Source organism: Natator depressus, chromosome 3 (genome assembly GCF_965152275.1).
Source record: "Natator depressus isolate rNatDep1 chromosome 3, rNatDep2.hap1, whole genome shotgun sequence".
NCBI lineage: Eukaryota > Metazoa > Chordata > Testudines > Cheloniidae > Natator > Natator depressus.
The window spans coordinates 166,304,479-166,327,369 of NC_134236.1; the positions used below are offsets into that span (position 1 = coordinate 166,304,479).

Consider the following 22,891-nt stretch of genomic DNA (forward strand, 5'->3'; position numbering starts at 1 on the left):
AGTACATGGGTTCAGAACAGGAGAGAGGCATGAGACCACACTAGTGATACCAATACAGAGATTTTGATACTTCTGTTGGTTACATGAAATTATGTGACACACATTTGTCGTCTTTTCACAAGAATTTTAGTTGCTGTACTCTTAGGCAGGAAAGCTCTGGTGGTTTATAATGTCTCAGAGCTGCTTGACAAAATTTCAGCCTTTTAACAGACAATTGACTATGCACTGAACTTTTCAAGAAATTTGGTGATGGTTTTTTTGGTCTGGCTTTAAATTCAGCAGCATAGATACTGTTTGGAAATTTTGTCGATGTGATTTGTAATTAACTTTTGATTGCATCATCTGAGATTATGCAACACCTCAGCAGCTAGCACCATTTCTACTAGTTTTTGGTCATTGTCATACCTGATCCAGCTGCTTGATTCTGAAGAAAATTTATTGCTTAGAATGTTCATAGCACTTCATTAACCCACATGGTGTTATTGACTTGCATACTGTTGATAATACAATGTGGCCAAAATTTTCTAATTTGGGTGTCTAAAATTGGCATCCAAATCTATAAATCACCTAAATAAATCTAAATCAGTTGCTGCTACAAAGATCAAGTCTTTCAAACTTGGATGCTAAAGTTAGGCACCTGAATAAGTGGCCCAATTTCTTCCCCCACCCCGAAGGGACTGAGCACCCTCAGTTCCTGTGGAATGTAATAATAGTTGTGCGTGCTCAGGCCTCTGAGTCAGGTTTCTAAATTTGGCACCCAGGCTTGCAGATTTTACTTGTGTAACAGCTGACTTGGATTTGTGCAACTTCTCCTTTGTGTATTTTTTCTTTTCTTTTTTTTTTTTTTTAATTTTCCTAACCTGTAGTCATTTGTTCTGTTACTGATAGTTATGGGTTTTTATGTTTTAGATAGTCAAGATCCAGGCCACAAAGATCTACAGTTTGACAAGTTACATGCACACTGGTGGCAATATGTTAAAAGTGTATTTATTATTAATAATTTAATTGCTTTCTTCTGAGGCTCTTTCTTACAACACACTTTGATGAAGGGCTGCTGCACTTTAACTGTATAGATGGTAGCCAGGTGATTGGTGTTTTAAAGGCATATTCATTCACAGAGAAGATTTTGCTTGTGTCCTTGCAGTGTGAAAGAAATGTGAAAACAAACACCCGAAACTATTCTTCATTCAAACACTATTTAGTTGCTGTTCTATAATGTTTTTTGCACATTCATTAATTACCTTAATCAGGAAATAAAATTTCTTATTTATATAGCACCTTTCACCCTGAAGGATCTGAAAGCAATTGACAAACATAGCTAACTGAAATACCATGTATATGGCGGGAACCCTTCATTACCATTGAATGTAGCCACCCTGAAGTGGAATGTGGAAAGGGTTTAGCACAAGAAATGAAGCATACTTTATCCAATTGAAACCACAAGGGAAATTTTAAACAGGCAGAATGTAATTATTCAAAATTATCATTTGGCCAGGCCCCTGGGAATTATAGCCCTCTCTTCTTTGCAATAGGACAAGGGGATATACAACAAACAGATGGTCCAGGACCTTGATATTATGTCTTATCGAAAGATGGTTAATGGAACCTCCAGCAACAGAATGGACCATAGTGCTACACTTTAGTTTGAGAGAATATAGTATGTCAGACTTCAGAATTGCCACCCCCACTTCTGCAGCACCAAAGGTGTTGTCTATATGAGGAAATTGACCAGAATAGTTATTTCAGAACAAGCTATTCCACAATCATTATTCCAGAACAGATCTCCATGTGGCCACTCTATTCCGAAGCAGGTCACTTGATTCTGGAATAATTAGTGCACTTTGTGAGCACACTGATTAACTGGGAATAAAATATGCCCACCAGAACACATGGTGAGCTGTTGTGGAATAGCTTATTCTGCAATAGCTATTCTGGTCAATTTCACCATGTAGACTAGCCCCAAGGGTTCCTTAGAGGCCCTCCATCCAAATACTGCCATAGGTGTTGGCACTGGGGGGTGCTCCTCCACCCCCTGGCTTGAAGTGGTTTCCACCATATACAGGGTGTACAGTTTGGTTCAATGCCTCTCAGCACCCCCACTATGCAAATTGTCCCAGCACCCCTGAGTACCGATCAGTCTCACCCTTGTTTACTTTGAGATCTGACCACATCTGAGATTATAAAGGGTTAACTCTGCTGTACTCTTTAGCGTTGCATAACTCTCTCTAAAAGAGGTGGAGTTGCTAGGAATGCATTCCTGGCATGAACAGGCAGAGTATGCATATTCAAGGAGGAAAACAATTCAGGGTATTTTTTTTCCCCCAGATATGAATTTGTACAAGTTAGAGAGGCCAGAAGAGAAAGTTCCTGTTTCATCACTGACCGTTTTAAAGAGATTTCCTACTCTGATATAAAGAAAAGCAGAAATTGACACAGTTGTCTCTGTCATTATTCACATGGATCACTTCATAAAAGTATTAATGCGAAGGTGAACATCTATTCAAATCCAAGAAGAGCTCTTTATGCCACAATGGAATCACAATAGTTATAGCCTGGAGGGGTAGAGGGGGGGTCACACACCTCACAGCTTCTGTCAGCCAAACTTATTGCATACCGCAGGGGCTCCTTGCATCCCTCCATTGCACCCCACAAGCTCCCTGTGTGCCACGTTTCCATCCCCCTCAATTTCAGGTACTCCCTGCAATGCTACTCTCCACCCCTCTCCTATACCAGGGTCCCCCATTGTGCCTCCCCTCACCCTGGCTTTTTGCGTGCCTTGCTTCCCCCCATTCCTTCAATGTCCCCCCATTCTCCTTTTCCCCTATTATTATTATTCATCTGGGAGATAAGTCATTCAGTGTGTTCAAATCTACTGGGAGGATGAGCAGGGGTATTGTTATTCTGAAAGACATTTAATGGGTACCATCAACCGTTGTTTAATCTGCAGACAATCAAGCGGTGTCTAAAGCTGCGGCTATGCTAAACAGATGACAGGGTATGTCTACACTGCAATTAGACACCTGGGAATGGACCATGCTGATTCAGGCTAAGGGGCTGATTAATTGTGGTGTAGACGATCTGGCGCCAACTGTAGCCTGAGCTCTGTGACCCTTCCACTTTGCAGGGTCCTAAAGCCTAGGCTCCAGCCCAAGCTCAGATATCTTTTCTGCGATTAAACACCCCTGCAGCCCCAGTCTTGTGAGCCTGAGTCAGCTGGCACTGCCCAGCTGCGGGCTTTTAATTGGAGTGTAAACCTACCCAATATGTCTTCCAATTTTCTTCCTGTTAGTTTTCCAATCTTTGCCCAAAATCAATAATGTTCTGATAGTTGATTGCTCAAACTTTCTCTGAAATGTTGGCATTGATCTGATGCAGTGTTAGAAATATCATCTAGTTGATCATACAGCTTTCTCAAGCTTGGCCAATAAAAAAGACCTGTTAGGTTATTGAGTCCATCCCCCACCAATGAGGAAGAATGGTCTCATGGTTAGGGCCCTTGTTTGATGTTTGGGAAATACAGGTTCAGTTTCCTGTTCTGCCACAAATGTCCTGTGTGACCCTTGTGGATGAGTCATATAGTCTTTTTGCCTAAGTTTTTCATCTGTAGAATGGGGCTAAGAGTAGTTCCATACAATGCAGGGGTGTTGGGAGGATACATATATTAAAGATTGTGAGGCGCTCAGATACTGTGGTAATAAGTGTCATATAAGTATGGTAGGTAGGTAGAAGGCAATGGTAGGACACTCACCAACGGAGGACGTGATCAGATTTTTGAAAGGATATGACATTTGATTTTATACGAAAGGTGAAAAGATTAACAAAAAAGCAATATTGACATAATTGAGGGAACTTTTAAAAAGCTTTTTCCTCACTTAACATTTTGGCTAACATTTCACTTCTTTTCTAGTGAGTTATCTTAACTTCTCTTAGCCTTCTCGTCTTCTCTTAAACATAAAAATGAGAAGAAACAAAGGATCGAATTCTAAGGTTACACCTGTATCAGTCTAGAATGATTCACTTGTCTTCAGCTGAGTCATTCCAGACCTAGAGTGGGATTACTTAGAACAAAGTCTTGCCTACGGTGTGCAGTAATTTGTGTCAGGGGAGATGGGGTAGCTGCAAAGCATGGAGAGCATAGGGTCTGTTAGACGCCTCAGGGGCACAAGGTCAGTCGGAGGAGGAGGTGGCAGTGGTAGAAAGTGGCTGCAGTTTCCTTTGAGCGAGGTGACTTAGGAATCTGAAGAGGACACCAAAAATGGGCGGGGCTGGCTGGGAGACTGCATGGCTTGGGTGTCCAAGTAGAGCATTGATTGTATGTATCTTCTCAGGAGACTGTGCCATCAGAACCATTATGGAGTACCTGACATGAGTTGGAGCCTCCTGTGGGAGAGCAGCAGTCATGGTCCCTCCACCTCCCATCCTTTGGGTTGGATCCCCTAGTGGAGCGAGAAGGCCATGCTGGTGCAGACAGGTGTACAGTGAATCAGACCTAGAGAATGTTCCATGGTACGGCTCCTGGGTAAAATGTCATTTTAATTGTTAAAATGAAACAAAATGGCAAACTGACTGTCCGCTCAACCAGAAAAGTTAGGTGTGGATATTATCAATTGTGCATTATTTGTTTGCATTATGGTACCACCTAAAAACCCAGTCTTGGATCAGGGCCCTATTGTGCTAGGCATTGTACAGAGAAGAAACAAAGAACATAAGCAAAGCTATACTGGTCAGACCAATGGTCCATCTAGCCCAATATCCTGTCTTCCGACAGTGACCAATGCCAGGTGCTTCAGAGGGAATGAACAGAACCGGCAATCATTGAGTGATCCATCCCCTGTTGTCCAAGAAGACAGTCTTTGCCCTTGGGGATTTATAATCCTAGAGGAAAAACATCATTTGTCCATGACTCTATTTGTGTGTTGACCATGTTGCAGGGTTTATCCAAATCCCACCCGCTTCCTAGCATGGAAACACCTCATCAACTACAAAAATATACTCTGCCTTGGCTGTGTTACCTGGATAGACTGTAGTGTAAAACTTCTGCAGGAGAAATTCACATGACAGTGGTTAATCAGTGGAAAGAATGTTGTCTCTTTCAAAAACCTATGAAAGAATTCTTGTTAGATGAATTACTCCAGGTGAGTCCTGTCTCCCTTACACTTATTTTTTACCCTTCCCTAAAACTGCAAGCTTGCACAGCATAAGCAAGTTGCATCAATTATTCCCTTCTCATGCCCTGCCCAGGGTTACATAGTTCTGTTAGGTGTGCGTCTGCTTTGTAATATATGGAATGCTGAAATTGTTCCAGAGGCTGGTAGTAAATACAGGCCGCAGTTTTACAGTAATTGTTGTCTTCCTGGAATTTTAGAAATTAAATTCAAAAGCGAATGTACTAGGAAAAGTCTTTTTAATATTATTTAATTATACATGTTAAGTGGTCAGTTTTTCTCCTTAGAATACAGTACATTAAAGTAGTTGAAGCCAATAAGAAGAGGAGCAGGGCATATGCCGGGAATATCCCGAGAATCTTCTTGGCCTTAATATATAGACCCTTCTTCAGTGCTGGTATTAAATATTTTTAGGGGAAGTGAGAGAACTGCCTGTGATTTGGAGCAGCAGTTGCTTCTGTGCCCTTCACCACACAAGAAGACTTTGGTTGTGGACTCCCTGTACTCCAAATCCAGAGTTTTCCATTGCTTTTGCCCCATCAGTCTTAATAAATAACACTTTTTTGCCTGCTCCTCCTAGTCCCAGAATGCTGGCCATGGGGGAACCAGGGGAGCAGTTCCTAAATGGAATTGGTCTCCTTGGCCTCTTCATATGCACATGCAGCAATGGGTGCAAAGTATTCTGTTTGTCCTTTTTGCTTAGCATAGGTCCTATATCAGCTTTGCTCCACTGTAGTCTTCTATAGAGGAAAAAAATAGCATGATGATGGAAAGATGAATTTTCATCTGAATCAGAACTTAATCAGGAGTAACCCTAGGAGGGGATGTATGTTGTAAATAAGGCTAACAGAATTTATCAGAAACCGCAATTAAAATAGAAATGCCCCAGAGCTATGGACTGAATTGTGAGCTTATATTTAGTTCTCTCACAGGCAAAATTATCACTGAAGTCAAGAACTTCAGAGTTTGGCCAGTTATTTGTGTAACCGTAGTGCTCTGAATCAGGGGTTCTCAACCTTTTTCTTTTTGAGGCCCCTTTCCCCCCCAAATGCTGTAAAACTCCACGGCCCACCTGTGCCACAAAAACTGGTTTTCTGCATATAAAAGGCAGGGCCGGAGTTAGGAGTTAGTAAGCAGGGCAATTGCCTGGGGCCCCATGCCACAGGGCGCCCCGCAAAGCTACAATGCTCAGGCTTTGGATTCAGTCCTGGGTTGTGGGGCTCAGGGCCTCAGGCTTCAGCCCCATGCTTTCTGCCCTGAGCCCCAGCGAGTCTAATGCTGGCCCTGCTTGGCAGACCCCTTGGGCCCCAGACTCCTGGTTAAGAGCCACTGCTCTAAATACAGTGTGGCTACTTTTCCTCAACTGTTGGTTAAGGCTGCAGTTTTTTCCTTTAGCACCATCTTTGCCTTGAAGAAGAGTGCTCTGATTATGCACCCAGACTGTGTTTTGAGTAAATTCTTCAGTTTTATCCAGGAGGTTTTATTTCCAACATATCGCTTATGAAGTATGGGGGGATATAAAACATTAGGCTTGACTAGATTGTCTAGAAACAATTTCCAGCAGAGGGAGAGGGCTAATATTTTGTCTGAGTGCTAACGTAAAGAAGAAAAATGTATTTTGTGGTTGCTGTTTATCTTTATCTTAACCCCATATGTATGCTCCCTGTTCCTTTGATCAGATAGTTTATACCAGTTCTACCAGTCTCAATATGCATCGAAAATTTCCAGATTATATGTTATGTGGATTAAAAAGTAATCCACCACTTTTAAATTCTAGCTTGTTAGGAGTCCACTTCTGCAAAAAGGAAATAAAGCCATCTGTCTCTACCATTTCAAGGAGACCAAATGACCTGACATCATCTTTAAGTTAAACTCCAGCAGATACACAGAAGAGTAGGGAAGTGTGCTCTTTGCAGTGAGAACCTGCAGATTTGAAAGATCTAAGGTTTGTCTGCACTGCAGGTTATATCAGCATAATTTATGTCGCTCAGGGGTGTGAATAAGCCACCCCCCGAGCAACATAAGTTACACCAACCTAAGCTCCAGTGTGGACAGCACTATGTTGGTGGGAGAAGTTCTCCCGCCGGCATAGCTACTGCCGCTCGCAGAGGTGGTTTAATTATGTTGACAGGAGAGCTTTCTCCCATCAGCATGGAGCATCTTCACCAGATGCGCTACAGTGGTGCAGCTGTGCTGCTATAGCACTTCTAGTATAGACTAGTCCCTAGTCATTCTCTAGGTTGTGCTCACATAGAGGGGCTATTGTAGTGTTCTTCCTGCAGAAACACCTAAGATTTAGGACAGTCAGTCCATGTTGCCTCTTCAGCGATTAGAAATATGCAGTAAGCCAGTTGCTGCATGCACCATTGTCATTAATGGGGATAGATCCCAGTGTCTTCAGCACCAGACAAATAAGCCTAAATTACTTGACCCAAAGGAGTAACTCGCTGACCGGTGAGCAGGGAGGTAGCTCTTCCATGTGAGCCAGCCATTGGAGGGAGACATACAGGCATGCACAGCCAGTACAACAATTCTGGGTCCAAGGGCTGTTTTCCATTGTACCAAGGGTGGAGGACTGATATCTTTCCACACTCATTTGGATTCATTTACATAAAAGTAATGGCTGCAAGAACATTGTCCTCCTCGTTCGAAGTGGGATAGTAATAGTGGTGTTTCTTGTCAGAGTGATGGAAAGGGTGATAGAGTAATATAGTGTTTCTGCAGTGTGCATCCAGGTTATTGTCCATATGTGGGAAGTACTCTGGCAAGAGTAAAGAATGTATGATAAGGAGGTGGATGAACAATCCCATCTCCACGAGGACACAGAGTCCAATGTTAGCAGCCTGGAATCTGGCAGGGGTCCAGTAAAAACTATTAGAGATTTTATTTTGGATTGGAAGAGGAGACTGTTTGGATTTACGTTGCGCTAAATCTGTTCTCTCACTTTATCCCCCCAATGATCTTATTCACATGGCTTTGCAAGTAAATAACATGCCATATCCAATTTAATATCCATGGTAGCAATGGATTGGTTTAATTATTTTCTTCAATATTTCTTGGTTTAATCTTTTCTGTCTAGCTGCAGTTTCTTATGCTTCACTGGATCACCTCTAAGATGGTGTCCTTTCAGCCTTTGTACTGAACGGTCTGTGTTCAGGAAAGACATTCTTGAATAGGTTATTCTAACTTTATAGATGACACATTTGGCATCAATGTTTTACAGAGGTTTGGGAACAATATTTTGCAGGACATAGTTTGCCTCTTGAAATGAGTAGATGCTGAAAAGTTTTTAAAAGTTTAAATTGAAGTCAGTACACTGCACTCTGGCTTAGCCCTGAACCTAAAAAAAAGTTGTTGTTTTTTTAATATAGCACTTTTCATCTTCAAAAACCTTTGCAAACATTAAATAATATGCATTAATTCTATGAGGTTTTATTATCCCCATACATATTTTAAAACTTTTAGTGCTGCACCATTTCAAAGGGACCTCACTTCAGCCTATAATTTTGGGACTTCAGTTTTGAATTAGCAATCAGTTGCAGGCATACATAGTAGAATTTAGACAGCTTACTAGTTGAGGATTTAATACAAACCTCAATTCAGATTAGCAGGATTCCTGGAGTGACATTTGTGGTTTTGTTGGTGTTTTTGTTTGTCTTCCTTTTGTTGAGAGTCTCAACTTTTTCGTAAACAACGTTTGAACAAAATCTGAGTCGGCAAAACACTTTTCTATGAGAAACAAAACTTTAAGTAAAGAACACAAAGAACCTCCAATTTTCATTTAGATAGATAGATAAATAAGGTTCTAACCTGGACACTGCCTTTCCCACCTGAAACACACATAGGGTATGTCTACACTGGCAGAGTTACAGCGCTGCTCAGAGAACACTGAAGGGAAACCGCTGTTGTGTGTTCACACTGTCAGCTGCCTGCGCATTAGCATGTTCACACTTGCAGCATTTGCAGTGGTATTCGGAACGGTGCACTCTGGGCAGCTGTCCCACAGAGCATCTCTTCCTCTTCTGCTGCTAAGAGTTGTGGGAAGGCGGAGGTGGTCGCGGGACATCCTGGGTCCTGTCCCAATGCCCTGTGATGTATTGATTCGCATCCCAGCAATCCCTGTGCTTCTGTCTGCATTTGGCGCCATCTTTCAACGGTTTGTGTATTCGGTGCTCTGCCTCTTTGGTTTGCAGGACTGGATCCCGCACTGTTGACCAATATGCTGCTCATTCTCACCAACACATCTCGGGTGGCAGTGGAGTTATTCCTTAAACTGCAAAGGCAAGAGGAGTGCAACACTGATCTCGCCACGCGTACTAGCTACGACACGAGATTGCTTGTGGCATTCACAAAAGTGCTGACCACATTGGAATGCTGCTTTTGGGCTCAGGGAAACAAGCACTGAGTGATGGGATCACGTCGTCATGCACATCTGGGATGAGGAGCAGTGGCTGCAGAACTTTCGGATGAGGAAAGCCACATTCGTGGGACTGTGTGAGGAGCTCGCCCCAGCCCTGCGGCACAAGGACACGAGAATGAGAGCTGCCTTGTCGTTGGAGAATCGCATGGCAATTGCACTGTGGAAGCTGGCTACTCCAGACTGCTACCAATCGGCCACTAACCAGTTCGGAGTGGGAAAGTCAACCGTTGGAGTCGTGTAGATGGAAGTGTGCAGGTCCATTAATCACATCCTGCTCTCAAAGACCATGACTCTGAGCAACATGCGTGACATTGTGGATGGCTTTGCACAAATGGGCTTCCCTGGCTGCTGAGGGGTGATAGATGGCATGCATATTCCAATTCTGGCACCAGACCACCTAGCCACCAAGTACATTAATCAGAAGGGATATTTCTAAATGGTTCTCCAGGCACTTGTGGATCACCGTGGGTGTTTTATGGAGATTAATGCAGGCTGGTCCGGAAAGGTGCATGACGCACGCATATTTCAGAGCACTGGCCTGTTCAGGAAGCTGCAAGCAGGGACCGCTGGTGCTGCCTGTATGGGAGGCTGGACCTGGCTGATGACGATATTCCTATGCTTATAGCGACGTGCTGTATGCTCAATAATATTTGTGACGGCAAGGGTGAAAGCTTCACTCAAGGCTGGACCGCTGATGCTCAGTGCTTGGAGGCCGAATTTGAACAGCCAGAGACCAGGGCTATTAGAGGGGTGCAGCGCGGGGCCATGAGGATCAGGGATGCCTTTGGGGCAGCAATTTGAAGCTGAAATCCACTAATATTTGTTGCTATGCTCGGGAGTGCAGTGCTTGTAATGCTAGGATGTGATTGTGATTGGTGCAGATGATACACTATGAAGGTTTAAGAAAATTATCAGTTGCTTTGCAGGGCTCTGTTTGCTTTCAATTAATGAAATAAAGATTGCTTTCAAACTAGAACAATTCTTGTATTAAAAAACAACAACCAGAAGAGAGAGAGAGAGAAACAAAAATAACACATCAGCACTGTGGGGGATGGGGGAAGGGAGGATCCCAGTAGGAGGTGGAGTCCTGGGACAGTTAAAGATGTGTGTATGTCGAGGTATCATATGCAACCTTGTCCTCTGGAGTACAGTGCAGTGGGTACTGTACTTCAGCAGGGCTAAACTGCAAAGGGACGGGTGTTTGAGCGTGGTGGGTACAGGGAGTCCGCAGGGCTGGACTGTGACGGGGCAGGACTGGAATGCAGCAGGTACAGACTGGAGCCAGATAAGAGTGTGTTGGCAGTGTCTGGGGGGAGCCTGGGAAAGAGTTTTTTGCGACAGCGGCTGCAGGAGAGGGTGTGCTCGGAGCTGCTCAGTTTGCAGTGCTAGTACCACCTGGAGCGTTGGTAACCTGAGGACAGGGCAGTAGAGTTCAAATCGATGACCAGAGAGGTGAGAACAGGCATTGTGGGACACCTCCCGGAGGCCAGTCGCAGTGCTGTAATTGACCAGGGTGTCTACACTGGTGGTGCAGAAAGCTGTACGCCTCTCATCGGGGTGGGTTTTTTTACAGCGCTACAACTGCACAGTTTCTGCACACTAAGCGGCTTGGCAGCGTGTACACCTCAGGAGTTACAATGCAGAAAGCTGCTTTACTGCGCAGAAACTTGCCAGTGTAGACAAGGCCTTAGTCATAACGAGGGGACTTGTTTAAAAGAGAATGAAATATGCACATAATATTTATTTGACCCACCACTTATTGGTTTGCTTAATTGATTTAATTGAAAGCCTGTAGTCTTGTGAACAAGAATTGGTGTTACAAACACCTCTTGAGTTTGTTAATTTGGCTAGGAATACTAACTCTCTTTTGATAACCTTACAGCTGGGAAGCAGTGGTGACCCTGGCATGAAATAAACAGGCCATCATTAAAGTGTGTGTGTGTGTGTATTTAACTCTTTTATTGCTGCCCTAAAAATGTTTCCATAATTAGATTGGTGCATGTGCAATTAATTTGCTGTAAAAAATAATACAGGGGCTGATTCTGGCATCCTTATGCACATTTGAGGTTTATCTTATTTATGAGATTTCCCATTGGTTTTAGTGAAACTACTCATAGAATAAGATACTACTCAATATGAGTAAGGGTGGCAGAATATAGCTCATAGTAAGCATGTTTTCCATCCATTAGTACAGACTGTGAGCAGATTCCCTACCCAGAATTTACGGGCTTCTGTCAGCAAAATCCAGGCTGTAGGTTCCCAGTGGTCAAAAGTACTCCTGAAGCCAGGATGCATCAGCACAAACCATATCACGAAACTGAAATAGGCTACTGAAGCCAAAGTGGGAGATTTTAGGTCGCTAAAAGTGCAGTGGGGCTAAGGCAGACTCCCTGCCTGCTTTGGTCCCACGCTGCTCCTGGAAGCAGCCTGCAGCCCCTGGGGTTGGGGGGCAGGGGCCTTCACGTGCTGCCCATGTCCTGAGTTCCAACTCCGCAGCTCCCATTGGCTGGGAGTGGCGCAGGCTTAGCCCTGCTGCGCCGCTGACTGGGAGCTGCCCGAGGTAAGCGCTGCCTGGCCAGAGCCTGCACCCCTCACCCCCTCCTGCACCGAAACTCCCTGCCAGAGCCCGTACCCCCTTCAGCACCCCAACCCCTTTCCCTAGCCCGGAGATGCCTCCCACACCCAAACTCCCTCCCAGAGCCTGCACCCTGCACTCCTTCCTGCGCCCCAACCCCCCACCCTTGCCTGGTGAAAGTGAGTGAGGGTGGGGGAGAGCGAGCAATGGAGGGAGGGGGGATGGAGTGAGCAGGGCTGGGCTTTGGGGAAGGGCTGAGGCAGGGGTGGGGCCTCAGGGAAGGAGCGGGTAGGAGGTGAGGTAAGGGTGTTTGGGTTTGTGTGATTAGACAGTTGGCAACCGTAGACTGAAATATGGGGCAGGGGTAGTCTTTTCATTCTCTGGGTGTATAATAACTGGCACCTGGGGTCCTCTAGGCATGACCACAATACAAATTATAATAATAATTGAGAGAGAAGAGATGTCTTTAGTTAAACTGTTTCAAAATGCTGTCGATTTTTGTTTATATAATCCCAGCTTCTGACAACCTTTTGGGAGAAAAGCTCTTCATAAAAAAAATTCAGCACTCCTGTCCTTTTGGTTGAGGGTGGAGAGAATTCTTCTTGCAGTTCTCTACTCCTCAGAGTTCTCCAAGAAATATCGGTAGAAAAGAATCAATATTCCTGGTACTTGTAAGGATATGGGGGGCGGGTTAGGAAGCAGGAGAAGAGAGAGGAAAATAGAATCTTTCAGGCCTTTCTTATACATCCTAATGAAGGAAGTGAGGCAAAAGCACAATTCCTCTATCCCTCACCCTGTATTTGAAGATCACTTTTAAGGACCAAAAGTGACCAGGGTCTCTGTAAAAAGAAAAGGAGTACTTGTGGCACCTTAGAGACCAACAAATTTATTTGAGCATGCTCAGGGGTCTCTGTGTTATATCTTCTTCAGAAAGTTTTATTTAAACCTGCAAAATGTCATCTTAAGACAGTGATGAAAGCCAAAGAGCAGATTTGCCTTGCCTCTTGATATGTGACCAAACAGGAATGCTAGTCTTGTGCACAGAATCAAGGGTAAAGATTTTCCTGTGTTGATATCACTGATTTTGTCGTAAAAGGGTTCTGGCTGGCTCAGCATAAGCTCTCTGGGAAGCGGGTGGTGGGAGGGTGGAGTAAAACTGATGATTTATTTTTTCAGTTTAGTCTTATTTGGCAAATAATTTGGTTTATTAAAATTAATAAAATAAATTAATATAAAAGGTGCCATAGGGAATCCATGCGTAGTCAATTATTGATTGATATGAAAATATAGCGAGAGCAGCACTTCACAAAGTCCATGTACTTTTTTTTTTTAAAAAAAAGAAAAGGAGTACTTGTGGCACCTGTGCATACATGTATGCATCCGATGAAGTGAGCTGTAGCTCACGAAAGCTTATGCTCAAATAAATTGGTTAGTCTCTAAGGTGCCACAAGTACTCCTTTTCTTTTTGCGAATACAGACTAACACGGCTGTTACTCTGAAACCTTTTTTTTTTTTTTTTAAAGAGTGCAAGCTAATCTCCATTGATAGGATGAGACAGGATGGCGGTGGTTCTGATTAATGCCATGAGCTGCACTGGCTGTCTGTTGACTTCTGGGTGGACATTAGGATGTTGATTCCGACCTATAAAGCCTGAATCAACTGGGACCATCCAGCTTGAGAGATTGCCTCTCGCCTTGTGCCTTACTGCTGCAGTTTAAATTGGAAGAAGCTCGCAAGCTGGAGCTCCCTTGGTATATAAGAGAGGGAGTGGCCGGCAGGATCGTCCTTGTAACAGCCCCATAACTTTGAAATTCACTATTCATCTTGGTCTTAAATAGCCTGGCACTCAGGCAGTGCTGCAAAGCCCATTTTCTTGAGTCAGCATTAGGGGAAGATAGAGGTGGCAGTGCCTGGATAAGTGGGTGAGTGTATTTTTGAAGTCTTGTTTGTAATGTTTATGCATTGTGTTTGTAACTGACTGCAGTGATGCTTAGAGGAGCAGATAAGTGTTTTTATGTGTGTTTGTTTAAATACAGTTAAATGAATAATATTTCCTCCTCTCCTGCCTGGCAATATCTAGTTTTATGAGAGTGGTTTTGTGCTGTGTTTTAAGAGAGTGTGTTTATATAGTATTATATTTTTCTTATTATAATACTCTGAGAGCCCTGGCAAGTGTTGTTTTAGAACCAGGATATATTATATAATGATTAAAACATTTGTAACATGCAGTTATTCTATAGTAAGGCTGGGACATTCAAAGAAGCTTAAGGGTGCTGGATGCCCAGTTGGACATCTAACTCCATTAGGCCCCATGGAAAATCTCACCATACTTGCACTATATTTGCACTTCTATTGCACTTTCCATTGGTGGAGCTCAAAGGCCTTTCAAAGCCTGTGGTAAAGCTGGGAATAGAACCCATTTCTCCTGACTTCCAAATTCTGTCTCATCTGTATAAACCCTACATTGCTTTACCTCTCTCTAATTTCTTATATTGACCCACCACTCTTTTATGAGTATCTATTAACATATTAAAATTGAATTTTTGTTCTTCCTCTTTGTGGCTGCTTAATAATAATCATAATAATAATAATAAAATGAAGATAATGTTTGTCTGCACAGGGAGATTGACTGGAATAACTATTGTGAAATAAGCTATTCCCGAATAGCTCCCCAGATGGACATTTTCTTCAGGAATAAAAGTCACTTTTATTCTGGAATACCGACTCTGCTTTGCGGGTGGAACTATTCCAGAATAAAAGTAATTTTTATTCCAGAAGAGTGTATCCGCATGGGGAGCTATTTTGGATTAGTTTATTCTACCATAGCTATTTCAGTAAATTTCCTTGTGTAGCTAAGGCGTATTTAAAAAAAAATACTTTACTAAATGAACATACTGACTTCAGGATAAGGGCTCTCTAAAGTTGGACTGACTAATGAGAACAAAATCAGAGATCTAACAAAAATATTTGATAAGACATGGGTCTATCCTGCCTAAGTTGTCTGTGATTTTTTTTTCTTTCTAATTTTTAACTTCAAACTATTATTTTGGGTATATTAATGGGAAAAATAACTCTCAGGTCACAAGATTTGAGTGTTAAGGCATTGGATTGAACTCCAGATACAGATTCAAATCTTGGATCTTCTACAGAGTTCCTAAATGGTCTTGGGCAAGTCATTTAAATCTCTTTATCTCGGTTCCCCATCTGTAAAATGACAGGTTTCAGAGTAGCAGCCCTGTTAGTCTGTATTCGCAAAAAGAAAAGGAGTACTTGTGGCACCTTAGAGACTAACCAATTTATTTGAGCATAAGCTTTTGTGAGCTACAGCTCACTTGTAGATGATAAACCCTTATGAGGCAGGAGAGCAGTATGAGGATAAATTTTCTGTTTAAAGTGTTCAGAAGTTCAGATGATGTGAGGGCATATAAATACACTAATACACAGTAATGTGAATATAATGCGCACACGTGTGTGTGCGCGCGCGCACTCCGACGTTAGAGATGGGATACCTACAGATGCCAGTGTAAGATGGTTACTTACAGTATACATCAGTAGGCATCTCGAAGTTCTGTGTGTTTCATGGTAAAGTTATCATACTGCCTGGGCAATTATGAAAGCTCAACAACAGCAGCTAGTTTTAACTGCTAGTAAATGTCAAGATATAAAGTGTTTTGAAAAATAATTTTAACCAACTGTATGGTGGTTGCATTGCTATGCAGTGGTTATCGGTTATGTCCTTTCTAATAATTACCATAGCAACTTAATAAAAACTGAAAATAACTGATGGCTGCAGTTTCATGTCAAATGTTACATGTGGGCAATGTACTATCAGTTTAAAATTTCACTACATTTAGCTAAATGATGCATAATTTGGTGGAAGCACTTTGTTACTTCTCTTCAGCAGAACGAAAATGATAGCTTGTTCTTATTCACTATTCATCTTTCTACAATACTTGTTAAAAGCAAGTGACCTTTTTAGTCGTAAGGGCAGTACCCCAAAACACACTTGCCAAAAAGGAATCCGGGGGGATTTTGCTACCAAGCCTTTTCCTTTTTTGTATTTAGGCCCAGGAGAAAGTTGCACCTTTTTAAATTAAACTGGGTTTAAACTAGTTTGGTAATACCAGAGCAAACCCCTTATTTTGGTTTGAGAGGCTTCTTTTGCTTTATCTTAAACCACTTCCTAATTGACTTTAGCTAAAACAGAAATAAGCTCTAGCCCTCAAAATTAAATAATCACTTCATTATATTTTTTGAGAAGTCTGCATTCCCTTTTCTAAGTCCATTCTGTTTTAGCCCAAAAGACAAATCTTGTCAGGGATGTGTATGACTGTTAAGAATAGTTTTAATTAAAAATAGTATCTAAACTACATGCTCTCCTCCTCCCATTTCGCTTTACCTTCTTTGTCAGCTGCGACTGTCGTTATTTATCCTAGCTCAGAGTGGGACATGTAAGTATTATGGAGCTGAAATGAGTCGAATGGCAGGAATTGCCCCACAGGAGGTTTCTCTCTAATGTTTCTGACACTTCTTCCCTTTCACATGCATTCTAGCCATTTTGGGCAAGATTTTCAGTGGTGCTGAACACCGGCAGCTCCTGCTGACTTCAGCATCTCTGAAAATCAGGCCTCTTTTGAATACATAGCACTTCAAGCCAGTGTTCAGGGCTGGCCTGGGGGCACCAAAGGTTTAGAACAAGGCTAGGTTATAGGTCCTTTAGTGGAGGTTAATGGTGGGAGGTTAATGGTGTCAATGGGGCTTGACAGAGTTAAATTTAAAAAAAAAATGTTTATCAATGTTTATTTTTAAGCATTGTTTCAATTTGTATCTATTTAAATGTTCACAGTTGTGGGAAATTAGTGGAGAGGAGACGTCAGACACTGGGAATGTCCAGACAAATCATTTAATGACAGCAGACATTGAGATTCCAAAAAGTTAAAGCTTTATAATCATTAAAACACAAACTGTCGAATCACATGTCAAAATATAGAAAGTAAATATTCTTAAATCAAACTCTGAAGCATGTTCTCGGTCTTACTCTGTTCTCACGCTGTGTTTGTCTTAATTTGTCTATCTGTAAATTTTGATTATTATTGATGGAAAAAAAAATATATATAGTTAGTGTGCGTATGCATGGGGAAATCAACATTTACCCACAATTTCTGATAAAATATAATTCTTCCAACCCACCTATACAGCAGCTGCTTCTGGAGCTCCTCAAAGATAGTCTGACATTAAAGTTGCATTTAAAATTCAGTGCCGGAATATAGTTTTAAAATTTTGTTTGTTTTTGGGGAGCTGTAGAAAGTGCTTTGGAATCTATTTTACTTGTCAAGTGTAAGTCTTTCTTTGAGTTCAAACCTGTTAAGATTCATTCATTTCCACTGATCTTTAGTAACATCTTATCCTAATCCACATTGTTAACTATGCTTCACATTTGTTGTTTGTTTCATGTTTCTTTACAGGGATCCCTTGGAGTTGGCCCTGGGCATGGACAACTATTTCCAGTCCTGGAGGAGAGTAGTAACTAGTGGAGTGGCATTCAAGAGAAATCAAAAAACGTGCTGAGGATATCCAAAGTGTGACAGGAAGGGGCAGCCTTCCAGCCCAACAACCATGCCTTTCGGGCTGAAATTGCGACGGACCAGGCGCTATAATGTCCTGAGCAAGAACTGCTTTGTGACACAAATCCGTCTGCTGGACAACAATGTGATCGAGTGCACGCTCTCAGTGGAGAGCACAGGACAGGAGTGTCTGGAGGCGGTGGCCCAGAGGCTGGAATTACGTGAAGTAAGTGTGACCCAGGAAAGACCATCTGTCAGTTGTAATTTAACATATTTTTAGCTCAGGCAATTTGTCATGTAGAATCTGTTTATTAGAATCATGTTATTCTTCGTGTTGGCCTGATCTTATCAGTAAACGGAACTTTGGCAAACGTATTCTGGTTTAATGAAAACTGATGACAGCACACTGCCTATAGTTTGTACTGTGATTAATGTTCATCCTTGCTGGGAAGAAATCTACATGATCTGAAAGAGAGCTTTCTTCTTTGCTTATGAAAATAAATGTATATTACTTTACCTTTGAGTGGGTAGCTGATAATTTCCACGTTTGGGCATCACATCAAAAATGTTAAAACTCCTACTTGTGGCAGAGTCAGTAGACTAATGTTCTTTTACTTTGTTGTTGGAAAAAGGACTAGTTGTTAAGGACCAAAGTACCAAAATATAGTTATTTATCTGTGCAAATTTTGGGCCAAATCCTAAGGTTTTTACGTAGTCCTTAGTAAGACAAGCCGGAGATAGACTTCAGGATTTTTCTTTTTCATTCTTTATATGTATAATTGAATTTATTTCTTGGTAGCAGCCCTATTGTGTAGACAATATGTATATATAGTTGCAGTATTTGGATGTATTTTTTAAAAAAAGATTATTAAAATACATGATGATCAGATCATTCCATCAGTTTAGCATAGTGACATCTCTGTTTGGAACCCGTGTTTTGTGGGAAGTTTCAGTCCAAAAGAAACATGATTGAGAAAGTTGAGTGGGTAAAAAGAAAAAGTTAGAAGAACTTGACCTACACCTTAACTAAAGCTATACGTGATAGCTGTGTAATGGCTGACTGTTCCTTAAGACACATCTTCCTGCATTAGGCAATATCTTTGGCCCTGGTTACGTTGGTTTTATTTTGATGTGACGACATTGATTTCAGTGACTCCACTCTCTAATTTACAATGGTGGGAATCAGGTCCATTGTCTTTTGAATTTGGGCAGCATAGAACGCTATTTTAATATGAAAATAGGCTTTGGTAAGAGCAACTTACTTATTTATTAAAATATACATAGAAGTTGAGTAGTGTATGTGGTGAAATCCTGTGGATATGTGAAGAGCTTCTTTTGGCGGCTTTTTATGTTGTATAGTTATTCTCAAAATTTGTTGAGAGGCTGAGCCTTCCCATCTTATATCTCGTCCTTCTTTTATTTTCTACTTTGTGCCATAGGAGTGAATGGGTATTTTTAGAATTGATTTTGAAAGAAAGATACTTTAAAAAAAAAAAAAAATTTAGGTACTCTGGGCCAAATTCTGTGCTGACTTATATCCTGTGCAGGCCCACCATGGTCAACAGGGCTTCACAGGATGTAAGTCAAGGCAGGGATTGGCCCATTGGGTTTGGACTGCCGCTATGAAGTATGCACCTTCCTGTCCACATTTATCTCCAGGTTTCTGTTGCCAAGACTTGCTGATTAGCCCTGGGTCTTTAATTTACAATCCATATTTCCCCAAGTCCTGCGTAGCTGGCAGGTGGCACCAGTTCTTCGTGAACCTATGTTATGTCTTTGGTTTCCATCCTGGCACAACCTATTCTCTGAAGGCATGTAGGGCAAAATTCAGATGAGCTGTAAACAGATGCTACTCCCTCGGTCTCTATCTTAGGTACTTATATGGCCCCTGTAGTATCTGAGCATGTCACAATTTTTAATGTATTTTTCCTCACAATGCCTCTGTCAGGTAGAGAAGTGCTATTATCCCCATTTTACAGGTGCAGAACTAAGGGCTTGTCTACACTGGCAATTAACAGTGCTGCAACTTTCTTGCTCAGGGGTGTGAAAAAACATCCCCCTGAGCGCAGCAAGCTGCAGCGCTCTAAAGTGCCAGTGTAAACAGTGCACCAGCGCTGGGAGCCATGCCCCTTGTTGAGGTGGTGAGTTGCACCACAACCAACTCTGCACAATGTCTCCTCCCTGAAAATTGCCTCTCTTCTCTCTCACTAACCTTGAGTCCTACCCTCACCTTGCCTTTATCTAGATAGTTTTTGTAATCCTTCTTTAATCTCTTTTTTGTAAAATTATATATTTTTGTGTGTCTCTATCTAAAAATCAGTATTTTAGACCTTGGGGTGTCTCGTGATGTTAATTGTATGAAAGACTCTATTAAAAATAAACAGTAATTGTGTTTTTAATTTGATATACTTGTACTAGTTCTCCTGTTATATATGTGTTGTAAATTGTACCTTCAGGATCAGAAATAAACATACCTTTCAGTCAGGCTGACTTGGAAGGAAAATATTTTGTCAAAAACAAAACTCAATTTGCTTGAGTTGACTATGTGTATTGTTGTGGAAGAGCTATCAATCACTGTACCACACATGACTGAAAAACAGTATTTAATGGGTTATGCATATTTTTATTTGATCTCCAGGGAATGCAGTTCTTTCCCTGACTGAGTCAGGGGTCAAGCATAGGTCAGCTGAAAATATAGCCATGTAACTACTGTAAAATCAACTTGAATCCTTTCTAGTAAGCATCAGCTTGAAGACCTGATTTATTTTGAGTTGTTGACAGTTATCAGTTGCAATAAGATGAAGTTTTATGTAAGCCCTTGTAGGCCTTAATTTTTTTTGTACTTTTAGCATTATACTCTCTCACACTCACACTCTCACACACACAGAGAGAGAGAGAGAGATCAGGAAAGGAATTTAGTACAATAGGACTTACATCAGTTTTTTTATTGGAGAGGAGTATCTGTATTAAGTATTACAGAAGAGTTTTGCTGTTAGCTGGCTATGAAACTGTTTCTTTTTTATTTTGGTTAAGGATATGTAAATCAATAATGCACTTTTTAACTGATTTAATAGATTGGTTGGTTGATATTAAGCATGCACAGCAAACTTTACCTTGATATTATGCTACTCTCAGTAGCCAGGCATAATGGGGTAGGGAGTACCCCTACCTTTTTAAGTAAGAAAAATGGCACCTCTAGCACCATATGGTGCCACAGAACTTCACATGGATCACTGGCTCAGTACTGAGGCAGAGGGAAGAGTGCTACTTACTGAATCATCAGCACCTCTTACTACAGCACTCTGGGCTTTTCTTGGAAGAGCTCCTGTCCACAGACTGGCCCGATATAACAGGAAGTCCTGCATCCTGCAGTCCTACTGCCTCAAATGTGTCTGACTTGTCTCCGTCTCAAACTAAACAGGATTATACCCAATCAGTACATGAATGGGAGAATTTCCAAGAACAAGCAGCTGCAGTAAGTGGTGATCTCCCCTCTAAATCAGTATTGAACTGATATCCCAGGATGGGATTAGGGGGAACTCCTCTATTAGTGGTATGCTGGTGCTTTATGGCTAAAGCAGCAAGGACTCTTCCTCTTGTTTAGAGTTCAGTTTATACTTGGCATTATAGCTGAATATACCAATAGCTGTTGAGTCACTAGATTCCTTTGATTTAAGTTAATTACTTCAACAAGTGTTATTAGCCTTCCTCCTCCAGGCATCCCACCATGCTGTCTGACAAATGAGTAGGGACGTCTCTATTATAGACTGCAGGATGCAGTAGAAGCTCAGAGTTACGAACCGACCAGTCAACCACGGAAGTATTTGGAACCGGAAGTACGCAATCAGGCAGCCACAGACACGGGGGGGGGGGGGAAGCAAATACAGTACAGTACCATGTTAAATGTAAACTATTAAAACAATAAAGGGAAAGTAGCATTTTCCTTCTGCACAGTAAAGCTTCAAAGCTATATTAAATCATTGTTCGGTTGTAAACTTTTGAAAGAACAACCATAAGGTTTTGTTCAGTTATGAACGTTTCAGAGTTACGAACAACCTCCATTCATTCCCAAGGTGTTTGTAACTCTGATGTACTACTGTATAGCAAAAATTTATTAAACTGAAAGTTGTGGGATTTTTAAGCCTTTACAACAAAGTTTTGTGTAAATAAAGGTCTCATTGATCATTTTTAATGAATTGATTATTATATCTCTGAACCCACCATGTAAAGTGCATTAATGCACTTTAACTTCACACCTTCAGTTAATTTGGCTTACCTTTGGTATGTGTCCCTGGGTAGACATGTCCTCAGTGAAAACTTTCCAACTGAAAGAACAGTAGGACAATGGAATAGACTGCCTAGGGAAGTTGTGGAAGCTCCTTCACTGGAGGTTTTCACAAAGGAGGATGGATAGTCATCTGTCTTGGATGGTTTAGACACAACAAATCCTGCATCTTGGTAGGGGGTTAGACTAGATGACCCTTGCGGTCTCTTCTAACCCTATGATTCTAAGAGGCCAATGACTGAACAGATATTGAAATGTTCTGCCCTTTCATCCCTATAGTTGGGGTCCCTCCACATCAGGGTTGAGATACATTAGTAGAACAGTAGAAGGAAGGGTTATACTGGTTTAAGATCCGCTAGGATTTCACCATTAAGCCAAGCTGGTCGCCTGCCATATTTACTATTCTTCCGACTCATCGGGATGGTTTGTCCCTGTAACCTCAACAGGGATTCCTTGAAATACAGCCAGCTCTCCTGGACTCCTTTCCCCTTCATGTTAGTCCCCCAGGGGATCTTATCCATCTGCTCCCTGAGGGAGTCAAAGTCTGCTTTCCTGAAGTCCAGGGTCCGTATCCTGCTGTTTACCTTTCTTCCCTGTGTCAGGATCCTGAACTCGACCATCTCATGGTCACTGCCTCCCAGATTCCCATCCACTTTTGCTTCCCCCACTAATTCTTCCCTGTTTGTGAGCAGGAGGTCAAGAAAAGCTCCCCCCCCAGTTGGCTCGTCTAGCACTTGCACCAGGAAATTGTCCCCTATGCTTTCCAAAAACTTCCTGGATTGTCTATGCACCGCTGTATTGCTCTCCCAGCAAATATCAGGAAAATTAAAGTCACCCATGAGAACCAGGGCATGCGGAAAAGAAAAAAGTGTGGGCCCCTTA

The 22,891-nt window shown here is 41.9% G+C and overlaps 1 protein-coding gene across 1 annotated transcript in view; it reads left to right on the plus strand.

Annotated features, from left to right (window-relative positions):
* Positions 1-22,891, plus strand: part of PTPN14 (protein tyrosine phosphatase non-receptor type 14) — a 170,278-nt gene that overhangs the window by 52,069 nt on the left and 95,318 nt on the right. The window contains exon 2 of the mRNA XM_074949266.1: positions 17,626-17,950. Coding sequence (XP_074805367.1) covers positions 17,777-17,950 — 174 coding nt within the window. The 5' untranslated portion in view covers positions 17,626-17,776. The remainder of the gene's footprint in view (positions 1-17,625; positions 17,951-22,891) is intronic.